We start from the raw sequence: 27,204 nt of genomic DNA, 5'->3' as shown, positions 1-27,204 counted from the left end.
TGCTAAGGACCTAGCAGGATTCTTGTCAAAGCCAAGCCAGAGAGGCCAGATACTAGTTGGGGATGGTAGATACATGGGGAATGGGATCAGAGGTGGAGAGCCACACACTGAGGATGGGGATTCTTGGTAAGCTGACTCAGTGGGCCTCTTGGCTGAAACAATATTTTAAAGGAAAGAGACAACCAGACCTAAAGGTGAAGGGATCTAACTACAGTTTGAAAAAGCAAAAACCCATTTGTTCTTTTACTCTATAAATAGATAACCTCTTCTAAACTGACAATGATGTTGTATAATGATGACTACCATAGAGGGTTTCTCCCTACGCTGGCCTCACGTTCTCGTGAAAGAATGGAAGGGAAGACAGCCAAAAGGAAACAAATATAAATCCAGTTAGTAACATGAACTGCAAATGCAGGGCTGTGGGGTAGAGTGAAGGAAGGAGACCTTAGTGGCCAGGATGATCTTTGTGGAATCCAAGAGCAGTAAAGACCTGACAGCAAGGTGAAAAGCTGAAAGGAGATTCCAACATAAGGAAGCAGGAAGCAAAAGTCTGTTGAGGGTCACAGCAAAGATCTAGAGCCACTGCAGTGAAAATAGTTAAAAATGGAGGAAGGAGTCAAAGTGAAGAGGCAGGCAGGGGTCAGAGCCTCCAGGGCTCTGTGGGCCACTGGTGGGTTAGATTTCATTGATTTGTGACAGGAAGGCCTTGGGGGATAGCAAAACCAGACCTTGTGTGAACTGCTTTATCCTATCTGTTTTAGGCAGCACTGAGAGGGTGAGGCTCCACTTCACGTATCTGTCTAACCATCTACACCAGGTCTGAAAGCCCCAAATTAGTGGGTTATGACTTCCTCAGTGGTCTTAACATAAATGAGAACTAAGGTAAATGGTTTCCAAAGGCTAAATATCTGCATTTCATCATTTGCAAGTGATAATTTTGTTCATGAAATATCAACTTTCTGTTAGATCAGAATTACCTGAGAACATATTTAAAACATAGAAGTCCTAGTGCCAGCCGTTTGTGGGAGCCCAGGGTCCATACTGTGAGAGCAGGTAGCTTGGGACACTGAAAGGGGACTAGTTATGGTTACACAGACTTTGATGGGGTTCTGGGTAGTCTGACTGCTGTGGTTAGGTTGTGATTATGAAGTGGAGACCAGCCCTGCAAAGGTCACCTTTGACAAAGGAGGGCCAAGGTTCACAATGGGTAGATGAAACATGGACTATATGTGAATAGCAACCTTGTATACTGGGCACAGAGCTGAGAATACAGGCCCCCTGTGGTTTACGTGAAGACATTCCCTTCTTCTGTCCCAATGATTGTATCTCTCTGAATTGGAAATGGACCCGACAACGGGTGTCACGTGGTTTCAGAATGCTTGGTTGGAGCCTTAAGCCTCTACCTATACGTAATTGTGGTCTTAATTGTTTCATCATGACTTTTGAGCGGTAACCTTGGACATTGTGCATTTTACCTGTTGTTCCCCATGGCATCTCATCTCCAACGAGCTCAGCTCATTCATTGGTATGGAAATCCAGGAATACAGCTCAAGTTGAGTATAGAGAAGTGATGACAAAGGGTTCTTTTATACCGCATTAACAGTCATCCTATTAGGGGTGGGCAAAGTGTTTGGAGTAGCAAGGGTTGCTGCACTCCATACTCCTCAGCTCTTGTTCTTCACTTTGTGGATTTTAGCTAATGCTATCTGCAGTGGGAGCTGGTGCCCACCCACACTGCCAAAACCCCTCCTGTGGGTGAACCTCCCTCTAGTCCATCTGGCTCTGGCTCAAATGTACTCCCCCTGGGGGAGTTTGTAGTTGATATCCCTTGGCAAAATGCCTTGAAATCATGTTTTCTCCATTCTACAAATTATTTGACCTGGAGGGAGGATGAAAGAAATTTGAATAGCATCCTAAATAGCTCTTATCTATATTTCTCTGCATAGCCTTAAAGGGTTATTGGTGTTTGGGAAAGAACTGATCTCTTAGCTTATGAAGACAAATCCTTCTGGGCTTTATAGGGAGGTGCATTTTGTTCAGTTATTTACAGTTTTAGTGACAAAGCACTGGCCCCTGGGACTCTGTAGCTGATTTATGAGACGTTGTGAACTTGGGGTACACCAGAAGAATATCAAGTGGCAAGAAATATGAGGGTTTAATGTCGTAACAGAAGTCTTGTTTAACACTCTTATTAATATCTGTAGAAGCAGTTCTCAAGCAAGGCCAGCTTGCACCCTAGGGGAAAGGCAAGTGAGGATCAGGCTGGAAGCTCCATGGGGAAGAGCAGAGCCACACATTAGGCTGTTACCTCAGATAAAAATAATCGCCTCATGATCAAGGTTTGCTCATAAAACCATCTACCACTGGGCAGCCAGTGAGAGGTTTAGAAAGTCTCTTTAGCTCAGGCTTGAATAAAAAGGCATGAACCAGGAGAGGACTTGCTGCCCAGGAATGTTCAAACAGAAGCTGTCCTAAAATTCTTTCAGGAGGAAGGAATCAAGTTGAGAAGGATGAGAGGGAAATTCAGCAGTGTACACAGATGCACATGTGAAAGTTTGAGCTTCACAGTTTCCTGGTGATGTTGGAATCAGCCTCTCTAAGCCTTGATGGCGACATCTGAAAAATGAGAATATGTTACCAAATGAGATCCTTTCCTGTAGCCAGGGAAAGGCTGGACAAAGTCTGTCTTTTCTGCATTTTAGGATCCCATCTGCTCTCCATAGCCTTTATTTAGGTGAGGAAAGGACTGGGGACAGGCCTGATTGCCAAAAGAAAGGGAGAGGAGGAGGGAGGGAGAAAGGAGGGACAGAGGGAGGGAGTAGGAAGGAAGAAAGGAAGGAGAGACAGAGGGAGGGAGGAGAGAGGAAGGAAGAAAGAAAGGAAGGAGGGATGGAGAAGGAAGGAAGGTAGAAAGAAAGGAATAAAGGAGGTAGGGATGGAGGAAAGGAAGGAAAGAAGGAAGGAGGGAGGGAGGGAGGGAAGGAAGAAAGGAAAGAAGGAAAGACAATGGAAGGAAAGAGGAAAGGACCCTTTCTTTCCTGACCCCCTGTTGGGAGCTCTGTGTGGGGATTTTAGTTTCTCCTTAGTTATTCTAAAAAAAAAAAACAAAACAACAACAACAACAAAAACCTTGTCTATAATTGCTAATGAGGTGTCAGTCTTCCTACAAATGTCTTATTTCAGTCAGACACCATCACAGTGTGAACAAATTCATACCCAGCAACACCTCCACTAGATAATAATAATAACTGTTATTATTATTATATAATTATAATGAAGAATGTCCCCAGACAAGCCATACATAAAACCAAGATGAGGGAGTTTTCCTACAAGTGAGAACAGGGCAGTTTCCAAGTCCCTCTATAAGGTAACAACAGCATGCAAATGTCAGTATGGGATAAACTGGTGTGTGGTGACTGCTTAGCTACAAGGAACTGGGATCCTGCACAAAAGGGAAGCAGTGTGGCTTGGTAAGGGAAACCTCCACTTGTGCTCTCTCACAAAGCCAAAGCGCCATGGTTCTCCTTCTGACTCTGGGCTTGGGCTAGTGACTGAACTTTTCCAAGGGACGGCTTCCTTAATTGCTGGGTGATAATACTAGTGTGCAGCTCTGAAGGCTGTGGCAGGGGTAAGTGAGACTCTGAGCTGTGGGCCTCGATGCTGTGCTTGAAACACAGTGAGCGGGAGCCAGCCTTTCAGGCCTAAAAGTCACAAAACCACGCTTCTCTAGATGTACTCCTTGGCACAGACGCTTTAATTTTGGCAGCCCCCTCTCTTTGATTCCCTCCCTTTCTTATTCCTGCTGTCTCCATCATTTTGAATGTATTTCCCAACTGCCAAGATTAACAATAATGGACATTTCCAAGTCCCAGTTAATGCCTAAATTTTAGGAAGGAGTTGAAGAGGAAGGATGTCAAAAAAGATTCCAGAAACGCAATTTAGCTCTCTTGGCCTTTAACTCGGTGCTTGCAGACAGGTAAAGTTAAAAGACAGCAAGGCCTGCCCCCTGTATTCCTAAATAATAAAACTCTCCTTTGCAATAAAGTTTGCCTTTGGACTTAATCGCCAGAACATGAGTCACTAGATCCATAAAACAGTTAAGCTGGTCAATTCAAAGTATTAGATCTTGTGAAATAAATGAATAAATAAGAAGAGGAAGGGTTTTTCTCCAGGTGCAATTCCCCAGGTGGGATTTAGGCCCTGAACCCCTTAATGATCTCTTCAAAGCTATTGTTTTCTTTTGTGTTTTTCAGGTACTCCCCGCTGGGTATCGCCTGCCTGATCTGTGGGAAGATCATCGCCATCAAGGACTTAGAAGTGGTTGCTAGGCAACTGGGGATGTACATGATCACGGTGATCGTGGGCCTCATCATCCATGGGGGCATCTTCCTCCCCTTGATTTACTTTGTAGTGACCAGAAAAAACCCATTCTCCTTTTTCGCTGGTATTTTCCAAGCCTGGATCACGGCCCTGGGAACTGCTTCCAGGTAAAGGACAGAAGAAACCACCTTCCTCCATGTTGGTGCTTTTGTTCCTTTGCTACTTCTTGTTTTTTCCTCCCAGATCTTTCCTAAATTCAGTGAGAACACCTTTCACATCTCATGAAAATATTTTTCTAGAAGGTAAACGCTTTGAACCTTTCACTTCTGGGCACTGCTGGAGCTTCTGATCAGCCCGTGGCTGGTCTGGAACTGGACTAGAAACATGACTTCATATTAAGTGCTTATAGATGGTCACATGCCACGAGGTCACATGCCTAACATGTTACGTGAAGAACTAATATTATCCAGAGGGTGTAGCATGATGTTGTTCACCTAACATATCACCTGTGGCTGGATTTTTTTTTTTTTTTTAAGAAAAACATCTTTAGAGGTTTTGGTCGATAATTTTCCATAAGTAGAAGAACCAACTCTTTTTTTCTAAAGATATGTCTATTTTTATGTTGTGTATGTGTGAGTGACTGCATGTATGTGTGTGTCCTCAAAGGCCGGAGGAGGGAGTTAGAAGCAGTTGTGTGCTACCTGAGGTGGATCCTGAGGATTAAACCCAGGTCCTGTGCACAACTGCTGAACTGTCTCACCAACACCAGGAGAAACAGCTTTCACAGAGTGAACGGTGATTTTTTTTCCCCCAACAAGCAGAGACCAGCTAATTCTTTGACTTTAACATAAATCTTTCAATGAACAATTTTACCCTAACTTCTCCCCCCCCCTCAAATTCAGCTTAAATGACTTGACCCTGAGAGAAAGGCAGCTCCTCCTTCACTTTCTGTTTCCAGTGCCTAGAAAATCAATAAGGACCTCAAATATAGGCAACAAAAATAATTTTTCAATATAATGTTGGACAGAAGTTAGCCAAAACCCAACAGGAACAAAGGAAAAAAAAATACATCTAGAATTGTAGAATTTTTGAAGACCAAAGAGTTTTACTGTTTCAGACTGAAATCAGTGTTTTACTTCTGATATATGTCTTTGCGTCCCAAAGCTGAGCCTGAGGTCATGAAACGGTAGGCAACTCAGAGACCAGCAAAGGGCGAAACCCACAGTGGGAAGCCCCCAGGTCCAGCCGCTGAGCTCGTGACTGTGTCCTGCCAACGAGGCCCCACTCAGTGGCGCTGCCTGGCTGGAGGTTCCTAGGCCTCTGCAGGCTGTCAGAGTCTCCTCAAGTGATCCTGCAGCCGAATGGGAAGCCAAACTATATTTGCATATTGCAAGGCAGCCGAAATTCAATATGAACAGAATGTGAGCCTTCAGAAAAGGCTGAAATGTGTACAGTGCTGCAGACTAGATTTAGTAACCTGTTTTCTGGAGATGAAGGGGATTTCCCTTTTACTTCCCGACTCTTTACATTCTCTGCAGATAAGAGTCTGTATTCATGGAAATGCTTCTCTTCAGAGAAGAAGAAAACCATTCCCCCACCCCAACAAAAGCTAACCTTATTTACTTTTATTTTGTTAATTTTATCATATATGTGGTATGTCCCGTTAGTGAGGCGTTTCAGAGAGTGAATAAAATTCTGAGGAAGACAATGAACCTCACCAGATAAGTATTCATTTCTTCAGCTAATGACAGTACACAGTAACCTTATAGTTAATCTTTATAATTATGAATCTTCTACGTCTTACTATGCATATATGCCGCTCTAGAAACTTCTATATTTTTCGTGGGTCAAGAGTCCATGAAAATCATCTCTGTTAACATGGATCTTTGCTACTGTTTTGGGAACTTCATTACAATGTATAGGAATTTGGGACTGGAGAAGTTGACTTAGTAGTTAAGAGTGCTTGCTGCTCTTGTAAAGGACCTGAGTTTGTTTCCCAGCACCTGAGTGGCAGCTGGCAACCAACTCTAACTCCAGTTCCAGGGGGTCCGTCATCCTCTTTTGGCTTCCATTGGTATCAGGCATGTACATACGTACATGCAGGCAAAGCGCTCAAACACCTAAAATAAAATGCAATAATAATCTACTGTACTCTACTGCACTCCAGGCCCAGGGGTGTAAATCTAAAGTGTGCCAGTGACACGGCGCCCTGACAGACATCTCTGCCAGCCTCTCTGATGTTCCCCCCGGGATGCATTCTAGTCCTGGATCAGAGCCGAGGGCCGCACACTGGCAGTTTTGAAATACATCACTGGCTAACATTTCCGAAAGACCAGAATTCAATATTTCCACCAACTGTGTCCTTCCCCACCCACTCATCAGAGCTGGGTATTCCGTATCTGTGTTGCTTTGATGCATTTCAATCTTATTGGTGGGCAAACTAATCAGCAAATTTGCATGTATTTGATTACAGATGAGGGAAAACATTTTTTTTCTTATTGCCTTTTTTGCCCATCCCCTTGTCTCTTGAGTCATAGGCAAGCCAGTTCGTTTTTCTTTGTGGGTATTCATCCTGTCAGTTTATATATATAAATTATTAACTCTTATATCACATGCTACAGATAAGAAATCTTCTTAGGCATTTGTCTTGAAAATAAATAATTTTTGAACTAGATATTTTTATTTGTATATATTCAAAGCTGTAAATACTTTTTTATTTAGAAACTCAAATATTTTTTTCTATCCACAATTATAACATAATGTTTTATATTTTCCTGATGCTCTTACAAATTTGTCTTTAAATTATTCCAAAAATTATGTTTTTCTTTTGAATAACCAGACCAGTATACTAGTAACTTTAAAAGACAAAACAAATCCTAAAGGGATATGGATGGCAAACCCTGGAATTTAAACCAAACTGAATAACTTAAGTTATCTAAATAAAACCTTAAACGTTAGATCCATCCCTCTACCCCTTACTCTGTATTTCATAGGGAGAAAAAGATGGTTTTAGTCTTTGCTTAAAATGTGGCTTTTGCCTGGATGTGGAGTTTCCTTTTTTTAAAAGGCAACAGGGCAAAACTCACATTCCAAGAACTGAGTCATGGTTTCTTTGCCATAATGTGCACAAAGGGGAAAAATACACCACCTAGAAACAGCCTATTAAATACTACTCTGTCTCATGTTACTGCTCTGGCTAGTTACTTTACATGTCACTGTAACAGAACAGCTGGCAAAAACAACTTAAGGAAGAAAGGTTTACGTTGGCTCAAGGTTTAAGGAGACACAGTCCGTGGTGGAGAGGAAGCGCTGGAAACTGAAACAGGTCTGTTTGCAGCATTGAGAACTCATGATGTTGGCTTCTCAAGGTGCCAATCAGGAACCAGAGATGAGACTAGAAACAGAGCCAAATCTTGAAAGCCTCAACATCCATCACTTATATCCACTTACACCTTAAATCCCAAAGGTTCCAAACAACCCCAGGCATGGCTACCATAACAACCATAGCAACACCGAGAGTGGTTGACTGGCTCTTCTTGATGGACACAGAGACTGGTATCAGAGAGAAATATGTCCCAGATCTCTGGCTCGGTGCATGCTGGGACGGGAGGTGTCATTTCATAAGAAGAATCTCAAGTGTTGGACATTGTTATTAGCCACATCATTGGTCTGCTCAGATGGGAGCCAAAAAGCAATGCCAGAGAATCAGTCTGTCAGCACGGGAGAGCATTAAAGTTCTCAGTCCTAGTTTGGATTGATTGAGTCTGTGTGAATTTGGAGGACATAAATATAAACGGCTCAGTAGAAGAACAGGGACTGTTTTCATGCTTCACCACTATTTCTCCAGTCTCCCTGTCCAAGGACCCCTTAATGACATTTTTTGGAAAGGTAGATGCAACAAGGAAAACTAATATAATTTAGTGACCGCAGAAGTATGCTTTGAGCCCTACAGTTGAGAATCCCAGCCACACAATCACTGGGTAGCCATTTTAGACCATGTAGTATCCAGGAAACCCTTTGAAAAAGTTCCAGGAAATGGGGAGAGGGGATGAGAGGAATAAAAGGACACCAGCTTCTAATTAAAACAGCCAAGGCGGCAAGCCAGGAACATGGTATCTCCTGCATGCAAATGAGAACAAAGCCTCACTTTTTACTTGAGCTTATAAGGCTTTTTAAAATGATACCTCACCCCCCCACCCTCCAACACAATGCACACCACCCAGTCAATTGACTTTTTCTATCCTAAAACCAGTAGGAAGCATTCAGAGCCCTCAGCTGTAATCACAAAGGATGTTCTGTCTGGGTCAGTTTAAGAGGTGGACTTGGGTGTTTCTTATTTTATAGCTTTCAGATTTATTGGTCTTGAGTAGGCCCTAGAAGCAGCACATCTCTAAGCTGTTTTTTTTTTTTTCTCCCACTCTGAAAAACTGAGACGTTTGTGAACTTGGCCAGTCTGATTGATGCCCCAGTTATAACTAGTGAGGGGATAACTGACTAATGCTTGAAAATACCTCCAATGGCACCTACGCTGGAAATTTTCCAGTTCACTTAAATAAGACAAAAGTGATCAAACCAAGACAAATCCCAAAACAATCTCATAGTGCTTGGATCTTTTGCTTGACTTCAAGCATTATTTAAACTCCAGTCTCCTCCTCACCACTGTTTAAAAGGATGTAATAGTTTGACCATGGGGAAGCCTTGTTCCATTAGATGTCCTACTCTAGAAGATATAGGAGCATGTCAAATGTTCTAGCCTCTAAGGGTGGGCCCCGTGGTTGGATCACCAGCTATGCCTGGGAGGAGTGAGAGTGAAGTCACTCCACACTGTCTTTAGCTCTAGATCACAGGATTTCTTACTCTGGCATGGTAGAGACTTGGGATTGCCTGGAAGTCATGTATCTCAGAGTTTGACTGTATGCCAAACTCCCCAGTGGATTGTTCAAAGCTTGGGTCGTGCTAGAGGGTACACAACATGTTTGTCCAGCATTCTCCAAATTAATCAGCACAACTCAAGATGATTCCCAGGGGCCAGATACAGTCCATGCAGTCATTTTGTTGGAATAGCATTTCTGGCATGAAAATTATGGGTCATTCAGAAACTCTTCATTCTATTTTGCTGTTGACAGCTGACATAAATTTTTTGCAGCCCAATTCGTGTGTACAATCGGTGTGCTTCAAGATTTACCCCAAAAATGGAAACAGGGACTGAAGGACAGAGAACTTGGCAGGCACTGAGTAACTCTGAGAAACCAGAATCAACTAAATATTTTGTTGCCTATCAGCAGCTTAATTAAAATTGTTCCTAGTTACTGCTATTTATTTTTGCATGTCTCGTTGGTTAGAAAAAAAGAGAACGAAATATTTGCAGTGTCATTCGTTTGTGCTTTGTCCTGCCTCTAAAGCAGTCTCTCTCTCTCTCTCTCTCTCTCTCTCTCTCTCTCTCTCTCTCTCTCTCTCTCCCTCTCCCAGTGCTGGAACTTTGCCTGTCACCTTCCGTTGCTTGGAAGACAATCTAGGGATTGACAAGCGTGTGACCAGATTCGTCCTTCCAGTCGGAGCAACCATTAACATGGATGGCACAGCCCTTTACGAAGCTGTGGCAGCCATCTTCATAGCCCAGATGAATGGGGTCATCCTGGATGGAGGTCAGATTGTGACTGTCAGGTGAGTGAAGTGTGTGCAGAGGGAACGGAGAAGCATCCATCAACCCCATTCCCATTCTGCACCGAGTTCTCTCGATGGAGGCTGCTTGAGTGTCAGCCCCTGTGAACACGCAGTGAAGGAATTACTGGCCGACTTCAGAGGGAAAAGATGGTGATAGGGAAAGGAAGAGGCTCAGTCCCATCTGTGTGCATTGTACATGCCTACCCATGTCAGAGCCCAGATACCATGTGACTGCTAATATTCCCACTGAATTGGCTATCCAATTATTTCTATGCTCATTCAACACACAAGGTAAATCAAGCTTAAAAATATGGTGGCTTGTCCAAGGCCATACTCATGAGCTTGCACGGAGGTGGCTGGAGTGACAGTTACTGATTCTGAGTCCAATTATTCTGTCATTAAAATATGTTCCCTTTTTGGGCATGGCAGAGAGCTCAGTGGATAATGGCAGTTGCCCCCAGATTTCAATCCTGAGGCCCTACATAATGGAAAGAGACAACCAGCTCAAGTTGTCCTTTGATCTCCATCCATGTAGTGTATGCACACATAAAAGAATTAACCTTTAAAAATACTCCTTTCAAGAAAGACAAACATGGGATATACTCGCTGATATAGACCTGCAAGATGTGATAAACATAATGAAGTCTACACACCCAAAGAAGATAATCAAGAAAGCGGACACGGGCGAAGATGATCAATCCTCGCTTAGAAAGGCAAATGGGATGTGCATTGAACATATGACAGGAGTCTACCGCAGAAGGCATCTGAAAGACTCTACCTAGCAGTGTTTCAAAGTAGACACTAAGACTCATAACCAAACCCTCAACAGAGTGAAGGGAATCATATGAAAGAAGGGAAGTTAGTGTGATATGGAAAGGATAGGAGCTCTACAAGGACCAAATATATCCGGGCACAGGGTCTTTTCTGAAACTGACACTTAACCAAGGACCATCTATGGATATAACCTAGAACTTCTGCTCCTATGTGGCCCGTGGTAGCTCAGTAACCAATTGGTTTCCCAAAGTAAGGGGAACAAGGACTATTTCTAACAGGATCTCAAGGGCAGGCTCTTTGACCTCCCCACCCCCCCAGGGGAGGAGCAGTCCAACAGGCCACAGAGAAGGACTTTGCAGCCAGCCCTGAAGATACCTGATAAAACAGGGTCAAATGAAATGGGAGGAGGTCCTCCCCTATCAGTGGACTTGGAAAGGGGCAGGCAGGAGACCAGGGAGGGAGTGTGAGGTTGGGGAGGGAATGAGGGAGCGGGATACAGCTGGGACACAGAGTTAACAAAATGTAACTAATAAGAAAAATAAAATTAAAAAAAAGAAAAAAAATACTCCTTTCAGTATTCCAAGGCACGATGGTAGACATGATGAACTACTGAGATTCATCAGTACCACATAGACTATTTTAGTGTAAATAAGAAGCACACATTTCTGCTCTCTCTAGAGCTTTCATTTACTGTGTTCACTGTTTTTTTTTTCAATTGAGAACATTGTCCTGAGAAGTCATCTCAAATGAGTTGCTTCTCCATAAACCCAGAGCTTATCTGTAGGTAAAGTCCTTGAAAGCTTCAGCCTTCAAACCATTCAATGCTGTGCTGACACCATACCACGACATCATTTTAATTTCGTCACATCTACTCCAACTAGGAGCTTCTGTTAAATGAGAAGGCAGTTCCTGGGTTTAACTAAAGTAGAAATCAAAACAATAACAGCAAAACAGTGAACTACCTCTTGGTCCTACATACATCTCCCCCGTACTGTCAGCGTCTCGATACCCTCATCTACAAATGAGGAAGGTATTTAGAACCGGGGACTGTGAATTGGCAGTTGGTGGACTGAAGCAAGCTCAGAGAATTGCTGTTTGCTTTGTAGTATGCTGTAAAATAATTAGAATGTTAGTGTCTTTTAAGACAGGTGTTTTCCATTTACCGGTTGTCCTGCCCCTTACTACCCAGACCTGGCCTTGTCACCTACTACCACTATCTTCCCCTTTAAGACATTTAAAGTCACAACTTTTGGGATGTTACGAATCACATTTCCTTTCTCTCTCAGGTTCTATGAGATCAGTAAATGCAAGGGATAGATGGATCACATTTTGTGTAATCATTGTACTTGGAGGCAAAAGAAAATTCCGAAGAATTGTAACAACCACAGCCCTGCTGATTCATTCAGAGAAAAGATTAGGTTGACATGGAAATAACTTTCAGCTTCTAGAATGAGAACAAGTCCAGTCCTGTAGTGCCCCTAACGGGGCATCCTTCATAGTTTACCTCAGCAGTTCACTTCCCAGCAATCTGAAAAGGAAGGATATCCATTGTCACCATTTCACAGAACAATGAGACGAGCCTAGGGGTGCTTATATATGAAACCTAGTCTTCAGGGTTGTGGATGCCATAGGCAGGTGTCACACGTTGGCTCCTTAGCCACCCCTTTTCCACCCCATACTTTCCTTCCTGACTTTAACACAAAGGAAGCTGTTAGATCAGAACTTCTGTTGGTCTTATCTCCATTGCACATGGAGAAGCCATATCCTTTGTGTCCAGATTCATATAGTGGCCTTTTCCTGCCTTCAAACCCTTAACAGCATGTTCCGTCTCTACTTTAGAAACTCTGGAGACAGCTGGTGTCTGTTTGCTCTATGGCTCATGGACTAGCTCTTTCTCTAGGAGGCGTTTGGTGGTCTTAGGGTCACTTTAGGTGCCATTTGTAAAAGATTCAGTTCCTTTGTTTCTGATTTCTCTACATACTGAGGTTATTGGGATACCATACTCACAACCGGCCCAGGAGACTGGAATTTTCAGTGTTTTATGGGTTGATACCCCAGAGGAACTGCCACGTCAGAGCCGTGCCTCATGCGTCTATCTGGGAGCCTTTTAGCCAGCTCAGGGCTATTTTTGCTGGGTTACAAGTTCCTTCCTTATAGCCATTCCAGATGGCTTTAATGAACATTCCATACACACCAGAGCTTGACTCAACAACTAAGTAAGAAAACAAAGACAATAAAACCTCTCCAGGTTTAACATGTGATTTGGAAATATAAATAATGCCTTATGAAGCCACTTCATCTGAATGATGAGGAAACTGAAGCTCAGAGAGTCCAGACATCTAGAGGATGGCTAAAATTCAGGTTCCAGAATTCCGATACAGTCTTTTGTTTACTGAGGATCTTAATTTGTGGCCTTTGAAGTAGCTTTAGAAAATGGATATTGGGTTCTGTATATCTCAGTTGGTGAAAATAAGGCACAAATAAAGAAAAAAAGTTCTTGCCCAAGAGCATGTCTATAAGTGGTCTGTAAGTAGGACTTGAACACAGGCCACTTAAATGTGGATCGCATTGTCTCCGCTATCATGCTGTTGAGCTGCCTTTGTATGTTTATTTATCTGACCTTTACAAACACCTTGTGCTGTGTATACCAGAGTAGAACCTCCATCTCCTCATCTACACCATGAAGACAGCAATCCCAGAGTCTCGGGGGTTGAGAGCCTCATGCATGTTGCATATCAATAGTTGGGAGCTATTGGAATTGTTACTATAAATGACATTCAATAAGATACAATGTGAATCCTATCATATTAAATGAAAAAGTGACTGTGACCTAATGAGTACCACAGGTTACTCACAATGGAAGACTTGCTTGAGATCAGGGTGTCAAACATGAATCTTGTCCTAAAAGATATCACGTCAGACTTCCAACTTCCCATGCTTCAAAACTCTTGGGTGAAAAGGGGCTTCTTGGTTTAATAAAGCCTTTGGTCAAGCAATGATGGCTTTATGTTCTTTCCTTCTTGGCCTTGACAGCAATAGGCTTACCCTCCAGCGCATACTATGGGATTAGAATTAGAGCAGTGACTAAGTGATTTGGATTTTACTGGCATTACATAATTCTATCTACTTGGAATTTATTTTATATTAACAATGCTAGTGTTGGGAACTTCCACTGAGCAAAGGAGAAGAATGGCCATATTTGTTTAAATCTTGGCCTCTGGGCAAGTTTAGTCAAATCCTTCTTAATTGTATACATCTAAAGGTCTGCCTCTACAAGCCCCTGCATGGTATATGTGTAGTTCTCTGCCTACAGTGTATTTGGGGGGGAGGGAGGAACTAGCCAAATTTAGCTTCATGTTTCACAATTGTGCAAATCCCTCAACTTCTCTTCTCTCTTATGTTGGGAGAGCAGTGACCAAGAACTTTCTGTATAATTATTAAGTCATATAACTTCCAGGAGCCAGCATGTAGCAGAATCAAGCAGAGGAGAGTTCAGATCCCAGAAGACCATGCTGAATCTGTGTGACCCTAAGTCACCCCACCCATCCAATTTCTGATTGTCTCATCGTGAATGGACATGTTCACATACCTTGCATGGTTACTGTGAGGCCCTGCTTTGATGTTGTATACATGGAACTTGGCACAGCCTCCAGGAACTTGCCTCTAGAGAAGCCATCTAGGGGAGTGGAATACTAGGCAAAGCATAACAGGTCAGAGGACCAGGGGCAGACCGAGAATTATCAAGATAACACTGTCCGTAGGAGGGCAAAGTTGTTGTTAAAATTGACTCCCAACAAGAATTTCATATATATATATATATGATTTTGTCTCACAGAACCAAAAGCCAGTCCAATTAAAATGGCCACAGTACTTATAAGTGACTCATGACCAAAGCAACCCATGCTGAAAATCAAACAGCAAGGCGAAGGGTGACTGGGACCTGGGAATCCCTCCTTCCCTTCTGTCCTGTCCCTACTGGGGAAAGGATGAGGAGTCCCAGCTGTCTGGGGCTTTAGGGAAGTTTCACTCCCACAACTCTCTCACTTTGTCCCTGAGTTCCTGAGAAGAATGGCAGTTTACTTGGCTTTGGGGTGGCAATGTGCCCAATCTCTCTTAAGTGCCTTTGTGCTTACTGGCTCCTAAAAGCTGCTGACCACCACATGAAAGAGATTCCCTCATTTATCCTTTACACAGACGAGGAAGTCAAGGTACAAAGAGAAACAGTTGCCCAAAGTCCTGCACATGGCTGACAAATGGTAGAGCTAGGATTTTAACCTAGGTTGTTTAAGCTCAAAAAGTTACTACATGCTCTATCTGCCACCTTAGATGGGCTTAATCATGGAGTTCTCTAAAATACAACACGAGCTCCATGATGGTGTGACAGGGAAAGGACACAGGCATGCTCTGTAGCTCACACCCAGGCATGTAATATACCTGAACAGGGTGACAAAATGAAACAAGCATGCCAGTCCACTGAAGTTACAGGGATCTTCACGCTCTCAGTTACAGGCATTGGGATACTAGGCTGGGCCACACTGACGGACCGACTTGGTTAAAACCTTCTGAGAGCCTATAGTTTGGTGCCCGAGTGCCCATTCTAGAAACACTGTAATGTCTTAACTACAAAGCAAGCAAGGCTGATTTTTTTTTTTTTTACAGCACATGCAAAATCACACTGGGGAACCCTAATTCCAGAAGCAATGTTCTATTTAGAAGTGACAGCACCAGGTCCGAGGAGATGGTTTGCCTGACAAACTCGAGGACCTGAGTTAGAGTCCAAAACCTACATAAAATACCAGGCTGGGGGCAGGTGTGTTTAATGCTAATATTGGAACTGGAAGACAGGCAGATAACCTGGGAAGCAGTAGCTAGATGTTAAGTTCTAAGCCAATGAGAAACCTGTCTCAAAGGAGGTGGACGGCGTACCTGAACATGACATACAAGGTTGTCCTCTGACCTCTACATGTATAGACTAACATGTATGCTTGCATCCATACATACACACAAGCAGTTAAAAAATTAAAAGAAGTGATTGCTTCTATGAAGCAACATGTACAAAGATGGAAAAGTCACTGCCACGTATGCCTCAGGAGCCCTCTGGTATATAGACAGGATGCTTAAACTTTAAACTCTGGGGAAAGAGTTCAAATTTGCAGCAGGTGTGCTCCTGGTGTTCCTTGAAAAGTTGATGAAGAACCGCATGAGAAATTTTCTTTTATTCCGTTATCATTACGTGGCACCCTCTTTATGAATAATGTGTTTTCCAGCCTAGGGAGAAATGTCCAGGCAAGTGAAACTGACTGTCTCTTGGAATATGTTAACTGCTTCCCCTGATGTCCACTTCACTGGTTCTGGCTATTTCCTGTTCTGAGTTCTCACGTTAACATTGGCAACGGCCTCCTAAGACTCTTGCCTCGTAGTCCAGCGAACTGTGGCACCCACGGACACACGGAGGCATAAACGGAAGTGAATGCGGTTGTGTTCCCTGCACAGGAGGGGAGAGGGTGACTAACTCCTTCATCGTTAATATTCCCATGACTGACTTTTAGAACGTCAACTGCCTTAGCCCTGCGTACGTTAGACTAATTTAGTATCACGATGGGGATGCTACTCTAATCCACGAATTTGTAAGTGTCCATCATTGTTGAGCTCAGTTCCTGGGTATTAGTAGTTTACATTTCTTTCTTCCCTGGAGAAAGAAGGAAGGACTTCTGCTGACTGTTGGAAAACTGGAAGATTATATATACATATCTCTAAGGTTGCCAAGACTCTCTGTCTTCCTGTGACCTGGATTTCTCTGTCCTTGCAGCCTCACAGCCACCCTCGCGAGCATCGGCGCAGCCAGTATTCCCAGTGCAGGGTTGGTCACCATGCTCCTCATTCTCACCGCCGTGGGCCTGCCGACAGAGGACATCAGTCTGCTGGTGGCGGTAGACTGGCTTCTGTAAGTGCCTGTGGGTTGGGTTGGCGGGGGGGGGGGTTGGATTGTGAGTGATGCCTTCATGGAGTGGACAGGTGGCAAAACTGCAATGAGACATTACCCAACCCCCCGCCCCTTGGTAACTCCATATGACCTCCGAGGGGCTTGGGATACAGCTCCGTGGGTAGAGTATTTGTGTAGCTTTGTTTCCCAGCACTGCACAAACCAGGCAGCATGGTTTGTGCCTGTAATCGCAGCACTGGGGAAGGACAGCTGGATGATCAGGAATTCAGAATCATCCTTAACTGCTTAGTGAGTTTGAGGCTAGCCTGGGCTACGTGAGACCCTGTCTCAAAAAAGAAAATGTAGCTGTAATGATACAGGCAAAGACCCTCAAAGCATTTTACTGAATAAATGGAGCCAGATACAGAAGAATGTGCATGCATATAAGTGCGTTTACATGAAGCTCTAGGAGAAGACACTATAAGCCGTAGCAGTAAGAAGTGATGCGTAGTTCCCTGGTATCAGGGTACTAGGAAAACTCTGAAGAATAATAGAAGTGGCTCATATTCACAGGTGTTTTATATTTGTCACTACTTGTCGCACTATGTGTTTAAATAAATGGGTGCAGTTTAATGTACATTAATTTCAATTAAATAAAGCATCTTTTAAGGTAACATACAGTTGCATGCACAGGGATGGAAAGAGCTATCTATGTCAGTCTAAGGTGAAAGGACAAAGTGGAGACTATCAGAAAACAGTAGAATAGGTTGCACCATGTGTCAGCTCCTGTAACAGGCTAGACCAGTCCTGAAAGTTTGCTGTTGTATCATTGCCGTATTGTAGGACAGGATGCAAGGCTTGGACTCAGGAATGGACAGAGATTTGACCCCAGGTCTGCCTCGTTCTGTAGCCCATCACATTCTTGTTCGTGGTCAGATTTAAGTTTCAGAAGGCAGGAAGAGCTATGCTAAGTCAAAACTGATTAAGAAGCCTCAAGATACTTAGGTGGAGGAGAAATAGCACATCCTTATGAAAGCCACCTGTGCAAAGGCACTGTGGCTGCAAACGATATGGAGTCTTTAAGTGAAGGAAGGTGTGGTAAGATGGACACGTAGGGAAGCTTACGTTGGAGGCCACGTAGGGAAGCTTAGGTCTGACCATGTGCATTTAGCCTGGCTGCATTTCCCAGTAAAGAACATTTTGCTAGTGTAGAAGATTCATAGTCCATTCATAAGTGTGGACAAGCCTGGCTAGCTCATCCCCAAACAGGGACACTGGGACAGAGCCTCTCTAAGGGTCTTTGTGAGGACACTGCTGTTCTTTGAGAATCATGCTGATGTATCATATCTGCCCTTGGAGTTAAGTGGTAAAGTGCTGGACAGTGTCATGGCTCTTAACATCAGAGGTACACTGTGACAAGTACTGGCAGAAATGGACGGCCAAAGTGCCTTCACTTCCTTTTCAAACTGTCTTGTGAACCAAAGTTCTGATGAGCATAAATTTTAGGATGAAGAAGCCAAATTTTTATGGACTTAAAGTTTTATCTCCTTCATACTCCAGCTCTTCCAAATATGCTAACCCTGAGGGGATGAAGGGGTGAAGGCTTGAAGGAAGCCTAGATTCCTTGCCTTTTGTACCTGGTGTTGGTACAGACAGTGGGGATTTGCTTTGGAACAAAAAGAGGCTCCAAGGAAAATCCCACAGGGCTGCTGGGAAGCCACAGCACTTCCTGTCTGCCTCCTTCATCATCAGAGACACGTTTTTATGGAGATGGCTTGTTTGACTGGGACCTTATGTCTGTTTCTGCCTGCCTCTCACATCCTGGTGGCAGGCCCGTCTCTAATAATTTTTTTTTTATGCACTGTCTTGGCACCAAGATGCCATGGTATCTACTCAGACAGGGCAGCTATGAGTTAGTGGTTCAGGGTGGGAAGAATTAGGAGGGAGTGAAAAACCAGAGACAAAGGTGCGAAGTGAGTTATGGGTGAGGAGAAGGGCCAAAGGGAAAGAAAGACATTGTCAGTGTTTGGGGACAAAGGATATATTGGGTGTCTGCTAACCCTAAATTAACTATACAAAAAGAGTGACAAAGGAAGTTGTTCAAGGTCCACCGCTCTCCCCTGTTACTTACTGATCCCATTCTCTCCAGCTCTTTCCCTCTTGAGCCTCCTCAGGTCCTGCTATAAATTTTCTTATCTCCTGTATATCCATTGCCTCATCTCTTACTGGGCTTTTTTCCAAAACCTGAAATCCACCATTAGAATTCATCTTTTCAGGGCTGGGGGCGGGGGAGCAGATGGCTCACTTAACAATTGCCTTACAAGCCTAGCAACCCAAGTTCCATTCCTAGAACCCTTGTAAAGTGGAAGGAGAGAACCAGCACCACAGGGTTTTTCTCTGACTTCAACATACATGCTGTGTCACCCACCCACACACACACACACATTCACTCACAAACACACATGCACACACGAGCACACACACAAATACACACAAACAAATCAATAATTTAAAAGCCAAGCATAGTGATGCACAACTGTCACCCCAGAACTGGGAAGGCAGAGGCAGGCAGGTTGTGGCTGGCCATCTCAGTCAAATCAGTGAGTCCCGGGCTAGAGAGAGGTGAAAAACCCATCTGACAGACCAGGGAGATAGTATCTGATGAAAAGATGGCTGAGATCTGGGGTTGACTTCTGGCATGTCACCCACCCATATTCACACATGCACACATGGGAACATACACACCTGCCCTCATGCATGTACATGCTGCTCACAGATGCGCACACAAAGAATTTAATCTGGTAGACATTTGTACTGCTGGAGCCCTCCCCTCGTTATAACGGCAGCATTTCTGAGTGGCAAGTATGCAGTCACATGATCAGGAACAAGGGAAAGGCGCCGATGTTTGGCAGGTGCTATGGCACCCCTGCACCTGCTTTTCATTTACCCTTGATGAGCTCTATGGCATACGCATTAGACGACAGAACTGTTAATCACAAGAATAAGTGTCTTGCCAGGCAGTAGTGGTGTGCGCCTTTCATCCCAGCGCTTGGGAGGCAGAAGGAGGTGGAGCTCTGTGAGTTCGAGGACAGCCTGATCTACAGAACAAGTACCAGGTGAGCCAAGGCTACACAAAGAAACCCTATCTCAAAACAACCATCCCCATCAAAAAAAAATGAGTCAGTGTCTTGCTGAAGCACGGTAGAGGTAGTATGACCATGGCAAGGTTCTTCAGACCGCTCCATGTTGTCACAACAAAGTCTGTTATTGAAGAGCAGGGAGTAGAGAGGTCCAGAGTTGGCAAAGCTGGAGAAGATGGGCCTACTGGGGGAGGGTATCATTGTTCCCATAAAAACCCACATTGACATTTTACCTCACTTTAAGAGGAAAGACCTTCAGAACTGCTTTCTGAAGGAAGAATGGCCCTGGTGCCTTCATACAGTGTCGAGTCCAGCCCCTTTCCCCCTCTTGCTTTGTTCTGCCACCTTCTAGCATATGATGGTGCAGGAGCCTGGCCACACCAGATTCTGGTGCCTTGAACCTAGTACTTATCAGACTCTGTAACTCTAAGAAAATCAATTTCTGTTCTTCATAAATTTCCCAGTCGCAAGCGTTTTGTTATAGTACTACAAATGGATGAAGAAGTTCTTGATTCTTTGTATTAACAACCAGACTCTTTTGTTTGGCTTTCTTTCTTTCTTTCTTTCTTTCTTTCTTTCTTTCTTTCTTTCTTTCTTTCTTTCTTTCTTTCTTTCTTTCCTTCCTTCCTTCCTTCCTTCCTTCCTTCCTTCCTTTCTTCCTTCCTTCCTTCCTTTCTTTCCCCTTCCAGGATTAAAGCCTAACCAGTAACCTAAACGGAGGTCAGTGAGGTAGGATCAAGGCCACTCTTAAATTAGCCACTCTTAAATTCAAGCTCTCCAGCCCCAGCAGGTCTGCCACGATGAGCCCTGGAGTTCTTGGCAGTCTCCTGCTCCCAAACCTGTTGGATGAGAGTCACTTTATGAAATATTCAAGACCCTGCCTACATCTGACCTAAATGTTACCAAATGGAATAGGAGGGCTGCTTCCCCTCAGATCACCCCATGCAGGTGCCCACATGCTTGCACTTGTGTAGGAGGGTACAGTTCCTAACTGTATGTGTGCAGTGTGCCAGCAGCAAGGAGTTGGCTGAACACCACAAAAAGAAAAAAGGGCGATCCTTCTGGATTAATTTCCTTGACAAAAATCATTCAAGAAAACAAAAACCAAAACAACAACAGACCAACAAACCAAACCAACCAACAAACCAACCAACCAAAAAAAAAAAAAACCAAAAACCTGTCCTGAACTGAATCAGGAAATAAAAGCACCAATGAAAAGCTTTTTCCTAGTTCTAAGGTTGTGGTCTCAGAAAAGCTGAGGCCATGTGATCAAGAAGAAAGGGAGGAGGATGCTTTGAGGATCTTGGGAAGGTGGACATCAGAGTTGGGTTAGATCTGTTTTGAGTCAGTACTGATGTCACACTCTCCCTTACCAGTGAGAGTTCTGGAAACCTCAGCTTGCTAACCTTCATGGGCTTCAGATGTTCACTGGTGTGTGAGTGGGAATGGGGGCTGGGGCGCCAGAGGAGGTTGGCTGTTGTTTAGGAAAGTAACTGATGGAGGAAGAGCAGAGAAAAAGAAAAGGGGTAAGTTTTTCTTCTTTAGGCCAAAGTCTATGAGCTTTTTATAATGCTAGCAATTTTTCAATTTAAAACCAAACAGAGGCAGCAGTGACATTTAATGTGTCAACAGTGTTTGCCAACTGCTGGAGCTCATCCATTCTCATTACAGCCTTTCGAAGCCCTAGATGCCTGTTTGTGGGCAGGCTTAGCTGCTTTGTAAAGGTCATGGTGAAAGCCAAGGTTCTAGAGCATTTCAACATGCCCAAGTCCTGAAGTATGGGGGAGGCAGGCCTGGTTAATACTTGAATCATCTCCTGGGTCCAAGAAACCCTTTGTATCGAAACATAAATATAATTTGTAAGAAATTATGGAAAGATAATAAGTAGGAAAGATAAAGAAAAAACTGAGGCAATACCAATACCAGAGGCAGATAATCAGTTCCTGGGTCTGGCAAGAGCTAGAAAGGAAAAGCCACATACCAAAGCATGGATGTGTGGGCCACTTCTCATATGCTGTTCTGTTAGGGAGATCTTTTTCTGGACTCATGTTTGCTAAGTAAGCTAAGGTATGATTGAGATGACATCTGGAAAGTATACCTAAAATACTCCCCACCTGCAGGACACTTTGGGTTAGTGCCCCTTTTTAGAGGGAGCAAAGCTTTGATCCTCAAGAGCCTACGATCAATCTGATGTAGATTCAGGAGGTCTAGGATGTGGTTCAAGAACCGACATTTCTACCGAGTTCACAGGTGGTACTGATGATGGGGTCCAGGGATCACACCTGTGGGAAAATAAGCTGAACTAGGGAAGGAGTTTCAGATCAGCCAGGGTCTTCCTGACTACAGGCATCTAAGCACTACATATTGGATGACTATTGACAGTTCACGCATCCACTTGATGAAATTACATTGTCAATGAGTAAGCATCAGGCATTGTTCTGATCACTTAGCACTGATTCATTGAAAAGTTACAGCAAATTATAAGGAATCTAATGTGTTCCCCATGTAGTTGAGGTAACCGAGAGAGATAATTTATCCTATTCGGTAGCTATTAAATGACCAAACTGTAATTCAGAGTACAGACAACTTGGATGTTTCTTGGGTATTGTAAGCCTGAGAAAATTGGTTCTCTGATCCTTGCTTAAGACATATGTAGCGGGATGCAATGGTGCACACCTGTAATCCCAGCTCTCATGGAGGCAGAGGCAGGTGGATCTCTGTGAGTTTGAGCTCAGGCTAGTCTCTAAAGCCCACAGGACAGCCAAGGCTACACAGAAAAACCCTGTCTCAAAAAAGAAAAGAAATATGCAAATGTTTTAAACACACACACATACACACTACATACAAAACTTACCTAACTTCCAGTCCATTCCCAATAGAAAAGAAAGCCAACCTCTACATCCACTATCTCTCTGAAGACCCCAGAAGCTTATATTAATCTCATTCTCTGGCTTTTCATTTTCCACACACGCAAAATTCTCATTTCTTTTTATGCTATCTCCAGTGTATGTCAGCTTCACTGTGGAATGTGATCCACATTCCACCAAGTCTTCCCCTACCAACTCATGGGCCTCTGACTCAAGGCAAAGCAATAGCACATCCAGGGACTAGGTGGTTGCCACAGGCTGAACAGCAACGCCATTTTTAATATGTTACAAAAGCTAAGGAGAATCAGAAAATGCAAAGTCTCTGTCACCTACAACTGAGTCTCACTGTTGTCTGAACCCTGAAATTACAATTATATCAGCATAGGAAGGAAATTTTTAAAGAGTTTTTGTTTCGGTTTTATTTATGTGCATGTGTAGGTATGTGCACGTGAGTACAGTTTCCTGGTCCAGAGTACAGTCTCAGTTGTGATGTACCTCATGTGGATGCTGAGAATCAAGCTCAGGTCCTTTGCAAAGAGCAGTACAGGCTTGGAACTGCTCAACCTGCCCCAGCAATGAAAACTTAAATACTGTGAATCTCTTTCCCTATAAATAATCTCTTTACTGTCCTACATGTCTCGTGATCTCTCCTGCCTTGACTTGGCCACGTTCAGTCTCTTTGTCTTGCTGAGTCCTCTTGTTCTTCTCATTGAGTCTCTTCCCAGCTCTTTGTTCATCCCCTTCAGGCTGGATTTCTATGACTCCCTCCTCCTTTTGGATGATGCCTGCCTGCATCCTCACTTTTCACAGTGCTAATCCTGCCAGACATTTTAATGAGTAAACAACCCTCTCTTATCTTCAGTTCCTCTGCTTCTAATCCAAAGGAACAATTCATTCTATTCTTGTTCCTGCTCCTATCTACTTCCCAAGTCTCCCTCTCCTCTTGGGGCTACACTGAATGCTCTCTGGTTTCTGTGTTCTCAGACCTAACCAAGCATAGATAGAAACCATTTTTAAGAATGCATCTGAACTGATCATGTACAGATGTTTTTGTCTTAGAAGTCTTCCCAAAACAATGTAATTCAGGTGTTTATGCAGTATTTCTACTGTGGTGGGTACTGTAAGTGATCTAGAGGTGATTTAGGGTACACGGGGAGGGGCCTGCAGGTTATAAGCAAATGTTAGAACATTTGGTGTAAGGGACTTGAGCATCTGTGGATTTGGGTATCCGTAGGAGGTCCTGGAGCCAATTCTTCCATAGAAACTATAAAACATCATCTCAGTATCCAAAGAGTTCACACTTTAGTAAAGAAGTTTCAAAACAACAACCAGATGTGGTGTGCTCAAGAAATCCCAACAGTGTGCTAGGTGCAAAACAAGTAGTGTCCATCTGGTGAGGGAATTAAAGGAGAAGTGTACCCATCACTTGGCTAATAATAGCGATGCCACAAGGAGCTAATGGAATGCCACTTATTTTGTGCCATATCAGCCTTTCATATGCAAAGGGTTTTGTGAAGAGCCTCTCAGGTGGCCTGTCAGCAGTTACCGTCTTCCCCGTGGGTGGGTCACTGTTCTGATTCTGACAAATGAGAAAGCCGCACAGGAAAAGCTGACTGACCTGCCTTTTAGAGCCAGGTTGGCAGCCCAGGCTGCAATCCAATCACATATTAACCAACAACAATTACGTGATTCTCCCCATCCTGCCAGTGCCAGCCTGCCCCAGGTCAGCACCACTAGGCGAGCTAGGCTCCTCCGGGTCAGTCAGCACCCTGCCGGCTGAGAACTTGCATTATGCGTGATTTCTACGAGGCTGAGCTCTGTGATATCTTCCAGCCTTTGGATCTTTCACATCTGCAGCAACGATCATTTCATGCCCCAGCACTTCCTGTGAGAACTTGGACTTTGAGAATGTCTCACACCTCCCTGCCAGAGGACTCAGACCAAGAGAAACAAAGAGCCAGAGTACCTTGGCAGATATTTTTCTTTAAATAAGACAGACCCAGTGATTGGTGTGCAGGACTGTTCAGCTCCCTCTTGTTTTTGGCTCCTGCCAGCCCAGAAAGATGAGCTGTGCCATTTATAGTGAATTCATTAAAGGCAAGATTCTGCTCTCGGCTCTTTTACTTTCTTGCTACCCTAGCAGACAGAATCCCAGAGATAACATCAACAGTTCTATTCCTTTTATTTATTTATTTTTGTCATTTTTTTTTTGCTCCTCCTCCTCCTCCTTCTTCTTCTCCTCTTCTTTCTCCTTTCTTCTTTTTCCCCTGTCCCACCCCATCTTTCTCCCTACTACTGAGATCAACGTGAAAGACAGACTTTCCTGGGAGGTCAGGAGTAACTGTATTAGAAAATGAAAGTTATTTGCTTGTGGAAAACTTTATGCACATGAACCAGAAATTCTCATATCCTTCTTCGGGCCAGAGTTGTACTTCCCTAGAGTCAGTAAGACATTTCCCTGGTGGTATAGAAGTTGCTTGGCTTTGCACTATTTTCTGGGTGGGGAAAAGATACAAACAGAATAGCCATGACTAATCTCTTGACTGGGCATCCTGGGAATTTCCCTGGGATGCATAGTGGCAGAGGAAGTAGGCAGGATGGGGCTTAATCTAAATTGGCATCTTGCTGTTTGACATAAAACCTTTAATTCCTGGCATCTTCCTGAGGACCCCCTCTTTATAAACTTTTCCTGTGTCTTTTATCTTCTTTGGTGATAGAATTTAGTCCCTTTGCCAAAAGATAGGACCGTTATCTCCACTTTGGATCCCATTCTCTCAGATCTGTCCAGGATTCGTTGCCAGAGATCATCATCTTGTCTCTATTTTTTTAGTCTTGTCTTCTCAATGGGCTTCTTTTGACATTTAATCAATTTCAAGTATTTCACTTTTAAAGGAAAAACAACCCAGAAGTCCTTCTTCATATTCTCTGCCTCTCTCATCGACTACTCCTTTTCTTTTTCTTCTTGGAAAAAGTTTATATATACATACGTCCTGTCCCTCCTTCTCCTCACAACTTTTAAACAACTTGCAAGAGCCAGGTTCTGTCCTTATAAACGGCTCTCAGTGGATCAATAGCAGTGTCTTTGTTACTAAAACCTAGAGGTACTTCTATTTTCTATGAACTCAAAGTGGTAATTGGCATTGTCTGCCACACCTTGCATATTATAAGAGTTGGAGGAAAAATAGGGTTAACGTTTTCAGGGGGAGACAGTAGTTTAACCAGGCATGTTTGGATGTGCTGCCTAGAAACTGTCAAAAATATTTAAATCAACTAGATAAAACCTATAGAAATATATTATATATACACTTTATAATCAGGCTAAATACCTTTTTAAAAGTGGTTTTTAGCAAATGTCTGAAACTGTGATAAGCATTTTGTTTATATCATTTTATCTTCATAACAACCCTGTGTCCTGGCCATTTTGTTGTTTCAATTTTGAGAAGGCCCACAAATATTAATAGGCTCAGAGTTTCAGCAGTAGGGAACAAAGCTTGCATTTGAGTCCAAACCAGGATGCCTCTGGAGTCTGTTCTTTGATTCTTTTCTTATGGTGCCATGGATAACACCCAAGTCCTTGAACATACTAGATAATTTCTTTATCTCTGAGCTACATCTCAGCCACTTTTAGCTGATGTACATAAAAACTATACATATAATTGTATGTTTTTATCCTCTAAAACATACAATTGTATATATATATATGTATGTATTAGTGGTGTCACATAATATCTTGATGCATATATATATATATGTCTTCCAAAATTTTCTTTATGATAAAAGCTTCCCACGTCCTTCTTCTGTCTTTGAAATGTACACTAGATGTTGGCTGTTCTAGTGACCCTGCTGTACAGTAGCACAGTGGAGTTTTATGCTCCAATCTAGGTGTCTAACAACTTGTCTTAGCTCCTATCCTGTGTTCCTTTTTGCACACTTATGCTGGGGGGGTCCTTAACCATCAACTTCAAGTGCCTGTGGCTGTCCTCAAGCCTATTCTTCATTTAGGTACAGCCTCGACCACCCCTCTGCCAGATTCTCAAGAGCCAAAGAGGGCCCAGCGCGTTCAAAAGCAGAGACACACTCAAGAGTTCAATTCAGGTCTGATCACTTGACACCTGCCCCAGCATTATGGGCATATGTACCTGGTTGAAATCAGGACAGCTGGACTTGCAAGGGAGCCAGCCAGATTCCTTCTAGTGCAGCTTCATCATTCCTACTTCCTAATGACAGATAAATTGCATCACACCAAGTAGGATTTATTTTAGGTCATTGTTCTAATTATAAAATGAACATTTCCATTCTGCCTGTGACTTAATCATGCTCAGAATTTGAGTGGAAGGCGAGTGTCTTCAACTAAGACTATCCTGGCAATAGCATTACATCATCTCCTTTCTCTTATTTTTCACACATACTTATTTGTTTACCTATTTACTCCCCTTGTGACTGCCCATCACCTTCCTTGACAGAACTTTGGAGGTATAGAAGTGTGGTCAAAGGCTCCTTCACACTGATCAGCTGG

At 43.4% G+C, this 27,204-nt stretch overlaps 1 protein-coding gene across 3 annotated transcripts in view; it reads left to right on the top strand.

Annotated features, from left to right (window-relative positions):
• The window catches only part of Slc1a2 (solute carrier family 1 member 2), a 140,533-nt gene that overhangs the window by 99,435 nt on the left and 13,894 nt on the right, over nt 1-27,204 (top strand). For all 3 annotated transcript variants that reach the window (XM_021629276.2, XM_060371425.1, XM_060371424.1), the window contains exons 7-9: nt 4,254-4,487; nt 9,790-9,984; nt 16,568-16,702. In XM_021629276.2, the coding sequence (XP_021484951.1) occupies nt 4,254-4,487; nt 9,790-9,984; nt 16,568-16,702 (564 nt within the window). The remainder of the gene's footprint in view (nt 1-4,253; nt 4,488-9,789; nt 9,985-16,567; nt 16,703-27,204) is intronic.

Source organism: Meriones unguiculatus, chromosome 18 (assembly GCF_030254825.1).
Source record: "Meriones unguiculatus strain TT.TT164.6M chromosome 18, Bangor_MerUng_6.1, whole genome shotgun sequence".
Lineage (NCBI taxonomy): Eukaryota > Metazoa > Chordata > Mammalia > Rodentia > Muridae > Meriones > Meriones unguiculatus.
This window is presented reverse-complemented; position numbering and strand designations above follow the sequence as displayed.